Source organism: Furipterus horrens, unplaced genomic scaffold, assembly GCF_987537825.1.
Source record: "Furipterus horrens unplaced genomic scaffold, mFurHor1.1.pri manual_scaffold_3, whole genome shotgun sequence".
NCBI lineage: Eukaryota > Metazoa > Chordata > Mammalia > Chiroptera > Furipteridae > Furipterus > Furipterus horrens.
Genome location: NW_028327173.1, coordinates 78,419,267 through 78,426,490, shown reverse-complemented (window position 1 = coordinate 78,426,490; position 7,224 = coordinate 78,419,267). Strand labels below are relative to the sequence as shown.

General features: G+C 35.2%; 1 protein-coding gene across 1 annotated transcript; it reads left to right on the top strand.

Annotated features, from left to right (window-relative positions):
• The first annotated feature begins 209 nt into the window (after window positions 1-209).
• On the top strand, window positions 210-565 carry LOC150015357 (small ubiquitin-related modifier 2-like). Its single transcript, XM_090271747.1, has 2 exons — window positions 210-363; window positions 421-565. Exons 1-2 carry the CDS (start codon window positions 210-212, stop codon window positions 495-497), a joined length of 231 nt encoding a protein of 76 aa, XP_090127873.1. The 3' UTR covers window positions 498-565.
• Window positions 566-7,224: the final 6,659 nt, after the last annotated feature.

The window sequence follows — 7,224 nt, the reverse complement described above, 5'->3', positions numbered from 1 at the left end:
AATAAAAAATGATGAGAAAATACTCAGAAAAAACAAATACATTATATACAAAAGAGCAAAAATAAAAATTGAAATTACCTTTAAAAAGTATTAATCTACAAAATAATTGCATGACATTTTAACATGCTCAAAGAAGAACTGGTGCTCATTTGGTGTGGACCCGGTACCTCTTTTGTAAAGCAGCAGCTGAGGAGACTCTGGCACTCGCCATGGCCGACAAAAAGCCCAAGGGAGAAGTCAAGACTGAGAACAATGATCATATTAATTTGAAGGTGGTGGGGCAGGATGGTTCTGTGGTGCAGTTTAAGATTGAGAGACGTAAACCGCTTAGTAAACTAATAAAAGCCTATTGTGAACGACAGGGTTTGTCAATGAGGCAGATCAGATTCTGATTTGATGGGCAGCCAATCAATGAAACAGACACACCTGCACAGCTGGAAATGGAGGATGAAGATACAATTGATGTGTTCCAGCAGCAGACAGGAGATGTCTTCTAAAAAGGGAACCTGCTACTTTACTTCAGAACTCTGTTCCTCCAGACCAAGAAGACATTCTCAATTAGAAAACTGCAATTTGGTTTCATCACACCCTAACTACTACAGTATAGTTTTCTCTAGTCTTTCATTTTCCCTTTCCCCATTACTTTATTGTACATAAAGTAACTGATGTGTGTGCACAAGCATTTGCTTTCTTTCTTTTTTTACTAAATGGACAATGGTATGTTTTGATTGACATCAAATGAAAATGGGATGGGGAAAAATACTGGTTTTCTGAAAATACCCTCTTTCTCCATTAGTGGCATGCTCATTCAGCTCTTATCTTCGTATTCCAGTAAGTTATTTTGCTCTCACTCTTTAACAAAAAAGAACAATACAAAAATCCTTGCATACCTTGTTTGATTAGAGAATTTTAATGTTTTTCACTTATCATTGTAAAACCGAGGACGATTTTATAACTTTTTTGTACATAGCTGTTACCTGTAGGGCAGTCTGTCTTTAAGTAGGGATAAATTACTCTAAAATAAATAAATCCTAGATAGTTTTCCCTTCAAGTCAAGTGTCTTGTTGCTTAAATAAACTTCTTGTTTTTTTAAAAAAAGAAAAACAAAAACAAAGAAACAAATTACCAACCAAGAATTTCAAACCCAGGGAATATAAAATTAAGGAAAGATAAGCAATTTTTTTCAGATGAGCCAAAAATCAGAAAATGTATTGCAGCAGTCTATGAGAAATTTCAAAGAAGAGGTGTTTAGGCAAAGGATTATAACATCATAGAGAAACTTGGATCTACACAAAGATAAAAAGCATGGGAAATGGCATTTGTGAAAGTAAATGTAAATTTACATATTTTTCTTAATTTTTGTTGTGGACCAAGTGTGAGAACCAAACGGTCAGAGACGACCAAATTAGAATTTAAAGAGCCTTTCTTAGCTGGCCAGCGACTACCCACTCTCACTTCACGCAGGGATTCAAGTGAGTAGTCCCGAGCCTCAGTACAAAGCTGCTTATGTAGTATAAACCTGTATCTTGGGTTGCGCTGGGGTAGTAGCACAACACAACCGTTGCTAGCTAGGGGTCAACACAACCGTTGTGAAGCAGGGGTGGGGTAGTTGCTACCTACACTAGGCTGATACATGACTTGTTTGGGGACAACTGTCACCATGGGGGTTTGCAAAAATTTTCCACTCTAGTTCAAGCTCCAGCACAATTTTAATTGCTCTCTTAACAAAAAGAGGAGTATAAATGTATTGTGTGTTTGTATCATATGCAAAAGTAAAACAAACCACGATAATGCACAAAGATTGGGAAATAAGATTTGGGAATGTAATGTTGTAAGGTCTTGACACTACACATGAAATTGTAATATTATTAAATATGTATAGTGTAAACTCTAGGGCAACCAACAAACATTTTAAAATAATAAGCCAAAGGTAGAGATAAAATAGAACTGTAAAAATGCCTGGTCTAAGAGAAGGCAGAAAAATAATTGTCCTTCTGTCATTCTTTCATGCCTTTTGGTGATCTATTCCAAACAGCAAATAGAATATATTTTAAAAAGCATGTAAGTTTTTTAAAGTTTCATTCTCTACTTTTAAACTCCACTTACTGCATTCCAGCTTCTCCCTTTGTGACTGTCCAGCCACATCTGAAGCTGTTGTGTTCTCACTGACTATGTTCCATCCTGGTGACCTTTTCTTTCCATTTAGTGTTCAGCTCCTTCCTGAATCGGACTCTTTACAGTTGATGTTTCCTCTACCAAGAATGCTCTCTCCCAACCTCTTTATCTGCCAAATTCTCTTTACCCTTCAAGTTTGAATTTACATGTTAATTTCCTCAGGGAAGATTTCCTTGACCCCAGAGACTTAAATTAAATCAAAGTGTTAAGTAGTTTCTTAGAACTCTGCAACTCTGTTGCAAAACATTTATTAAAACTGTAGTTATTTATTTATTATTTTAGGGTCTCTTGACAATGACATCTGCCTTTATAGTTCTGATCATTCTAATTATTCTTTTTTGTTCTATAATCTTAATAAAAATATGGACCTTCTCTCTCTCATTTATCACTTATAACCCAGTGCCTTGCACAGTGCCTGACATAGAATAGGAAGTTGATTAATTGAATAAATGAATAAGGTTTAAAGAGAAAAAACATTCAATTTAAAATATGAGGGGCCTGGCTGCCGTGGCTCAGTGGATAGAGCATTGGCCTGCGAGCCAAGTGTTGCTGGTTCGATTCCCAGTCAGGGCACATAACTAGGTTGCACGGCAGGTCCCCAGTTGGGGGTGCGAGTGACAGGCAACCACACAGTGATGTTTCTCTCCCTTTCTTTCTCCTTTCCCCTCTCTCTAAAAATAAAACAAACAAATAAATAAGTAAATTATAAAAAAATAAAATATGAGGGAGACAGTGTTCCAGTTGAAAAGCATTGCTATGATTATGAAATAAAAGCAGCATATAGCAGGCCCCAAGTATTCTCTGGATAAGAACTTAGAAATCATTCCATTATTTTCAAAGGAAGAAACTGAGCCAGGATTGCTTGTGACTGAATTCTGTTGTCACACAGCAAATAGATAATACAACCAGACATCCCCAGATCCCATGATTACAAGCTCAGTGCCCTTTACAATACAGGATTCAACTTTTGTAGTTCCCAAGAATACTAACTGATAAAGAAATAAGGGGATTTTGGTTTAAGCCCTTCATTTTCACAGGAATATGAGCCATCCTATAATAGACTCCTTGTTAATTTAACCAGGTATTCTAGAAGGCCTTGCAACTTTGATATCACTTTTAAAGGTGAGTTCCATATGAATTCTCTTCCACTAATGGCTTTCTTTGCCATAAATTTGTCTATAAACTTCATTATTTTATATTTGCTGCCAGGCTTCTCTTTGCATCAATGGATTTTTAAACACATATTGTCTACTTAGTTAATATGTGCGTCCTTTGTTTCTCATTTGCACTGCTCATGAACAAAGGTTTAGAGAAGCAATCTAAGAGTGTGAAATGAACACAGAACCTGGATCTTGAGTTTGAATTCTGACCCTACCCTACAAACCTCTTTGCTTTTATCCATGAAATGCAGGGTTTTTTATTAACTCCTACCTCCTAACATAATTGCTGTAATGTGAAATAAATTAAAAGTAATTAATTAATATGAGCTTCATTCCCATCCCAGTCTTTCTCGATTTGGGGGAACTAATAATTTTACTCATGTTTCTTTTATGATTCTATATTTTGATCATAAATCTTTAAATATTCTCAAATGGAAGAGTCCCAATCTCTTTAGTTTTTGTCCCCACAATGACATCTGCCTTTATATTTATGAACATTCTATTTGTTCTTTTTTGGTCTTCTATACTTTTGAAGTACTCTTGTAATAATCTTACTCAATATTCCAAGTGTGGGCCACCAAAATTTAATAGGAGATAGATTAATGTTTTTCAGTGTTTCTATTTGTGATTGATTGTTATAAATATTGAGAAGAAAATGTTATAAAACTGCCCTGGATCCTTCCAGGCATTGGTGAATCTGACTCAGTGAAACCCTTGAGGACTCTGGGATTCCCACTGTACTTTGACCAGTGTCAAAGCCCCTGGAATCTTCCTTCTGCTAGACATCTTTACTTAAACCATCTTCATTCTGGAAAGGTTTTCTCTGCTTACCCCTTATCAAATGAAAGCTGGCATTTGTCTTTCTAACTTTTCAGGACCTCTCTAGGTTCCTTTTTTGATTCCAACTTTACTAGCTATCTTAAGACTACATCCTCAGCCTATTTGTGATAGATACGCACATGGCTAGGCTCCTTTTCTGTGCTAAAAGGAATAGCAGCTCAGAACTTTTTAAAATACTCTTCTCCCCTAGGGATCTAGAACACTTAAAAAAACCTAGAACATCATAAAAACATACAAAGGAAAAGGGAAAACAACCTAGAGTATCACCGCTTAAAGAAAACCATTATCAGTATTTTAGTTTATATCCTTCCAGTCTTGCTGTTTCCTTCATATTTTATTTTGTAAACTATTGCATATGTGTTCTCTAAAATGGTGTGTGTGTGTTCATACTATTTGTTTGTTTTTATTTAGAGCTATTCATCAGAAATAGCATAGCTAGATGGACATTAATTCAGGGTTGTGAACTCTGGAGGCAGCGTGTGTGGTTCAAATCCTGATTCCCCTACATCTGCAAACTTGGGGAAGTGATTCAGCTGCTTTAATTCTTAGCTTCTTTATCCATAAAATGAACATAATAATCATATCTACTTGAAGGAACTATTGGGATAATGAAAAGATATAATGTATGTTAAGCATTCACGTACTATATATACCTGGTATGTAGCAAATGCTCAATGAAGGTTAACTATAATATTTTTTCTATTGTGATAAAATATTCAAGAACATAATTTTATATGACTGAATAAAATTTTATCCTTGATATATTCTATAGTTTGGCTATCAGTTCTATGTTTAGACGTTCAAGTTGCTTCTAGTTTTCTTACCTTTATAAATCTTGAGATAAGCATCTTTCTGTGAAAGTTTTTTTTCTGTATTTCAATTTATTTTCTAAATTATATGAAATCTAAAAAACTAGAATGACTGATTCAAATAAAATGCCATTTTTCCCCAAAGGGTTGTGGTGATTTACATTTCCATCAGCCTGGAAAGAATATGAATGTTTCACCCTTCTCTTGCCAGCAGATGAGTGTGTATGTGTGTGTGTGTGTGTTTCTGTTCACATAAGTTCCAGATGAGTTCGAGTTCCTTAAAAAATATCGATACCACCACAATTGCTCAAATTCTTTAGCAATCAAAAAATAACATATGAGGTTGATTTGCTCCAATGTCAATGGGGCTGGAGTAAATCTGTAGACTTATACCAAGTGGAAAGTGTACAGATACAGCAGAAATTTTTATAACTACCCTGGCAACTTCAGGGATGTTTCCATTACCTTATTCTCTGCTTTATCATGTCCCCTAGCTTGTTTATCCTGCTTTGTCGTATATTTGGGAAGTGAGGTAACATATTTGATAAGTGTAGACCACCCATTTATTCAAATGTGATCTCCCAACAAGCCACATCTTCCAAAACTTATACCCTTTTATAGCCTCTCCTTGTGAATGTGACAGAATGGTGCTGCCTAGCACACCTCAAGGCTAAGTCATAAAAAGACTGACAGCTGATATTTTAGACTCTTGGAAAGTATATGCACTCTAATGAGAAGTCAGCTAACACTCTGAAAATACCATGCTATGAGGAACCCAAGCTAGTCATGTAGAGAGGTTATATGGAGAGAATCGTCCAACTCCTACTTTTCCCAATTCTTATAGCTGAGGGCCCAGAAATATGAATGTAGAAGCCATGTTGGACATTAAAATCCAGTCAGATCTTCAGTTAACTTCTCCCTCAGTCACTGTATAACCATGACCACAGGTAAGACCAGAAGTGGTAACAACCCCAGTGAGTGCAGTCAACTGACAGAAACATAAGAGATAATAGTAAGTCATTGTTTTAAGTAAACCACTAGGCTTTAGAATCGTTTGTTGTATAGTAACAGAAAACCAGTACAATGAATTAATATAGCAAAAATACAAGTTCTTTGGTTTAAAACATTTCTTTGAAAATTTGCAGCAAGTAAACATTGGCTCTGTCACTGATAGTTTTTATAAAAATGAAGTCATAGAAGATAACATTGCAAAATAATTGATAGTGACAGTGGAAAAGTGAGAGGCAATTAATAAATGAACAGGGCTAAGGTTTCACATGGGGTTGGTGGTAGAGAGAATTGAAAGAGACCTAGTGCTCACTGAGAATAAATATGCAAGTCAAGGGTTGAGGTGATTTGGTCATTTGGGGAATCTATGAGATAAGCTGTTTTGAAAGGAAAAATAAAGGGTTAAACAACAGTTTTGTTTTTGAATTTCTGTCCTGCTATAGGTGGATTGACAGATTTTTGTTTCTATTTCATATACTGTCAGAACGGTCAATATCAAGAGGAGGTGTCAATATATTTCACATATATTGGTTTTATAACTTAAGGTAATTTATTAACATGATGTCTATATGTTTCTGTTTCCAATGGTGTTTTCAAAAAAGTATCACCTTATGAGTTTTAGGGTGGATACTAACTACAAATTTTATTGTATTATTTAATTTGCTTTATTTCTACTTTGCAAATGCCTATATGTAACTGGCAGTTAAGAGTATACATTTGGGCTACATAAGATGTATCAGAATTTAATTGATTTAAACATACACAAAATGACAATATAAAGAACTTTTATTTTATTTACGGCTGTCTTAGTCACCCTTTGTCATTTTTGGGAACTCCCAAACTATATTGAGTTTATGAATGTCTCTGAGGTCAGTAGATTGAGAAATTTATGGAGAGGAAATTCTCTTGAAGTGCCTTTAATGAAACCACCAACCGATGTTCTGGACGAGAGGACAATTCCCTTGAGCTTTCCTTTGAGGGATAAGCTCCCAATATAAAAATTAGTATTCAGAGACTTTTACTCTTGTCATTGAATATATTATCACTTTCTGGCCACTTCCAATTTGCAATCAAAGTCATCTGTTGCCCCAGTGCAGGCTCTTTATTTTTTTAAGAGTTTTGTTAAGATTTTTACTACATGGGCTTAATTATGTAATTACATAACAGACCTGGTAAATGCTTCAGAGGAACCATTCTACTCTATGAAGTACCTACGACAGTCTTTAAAGAAC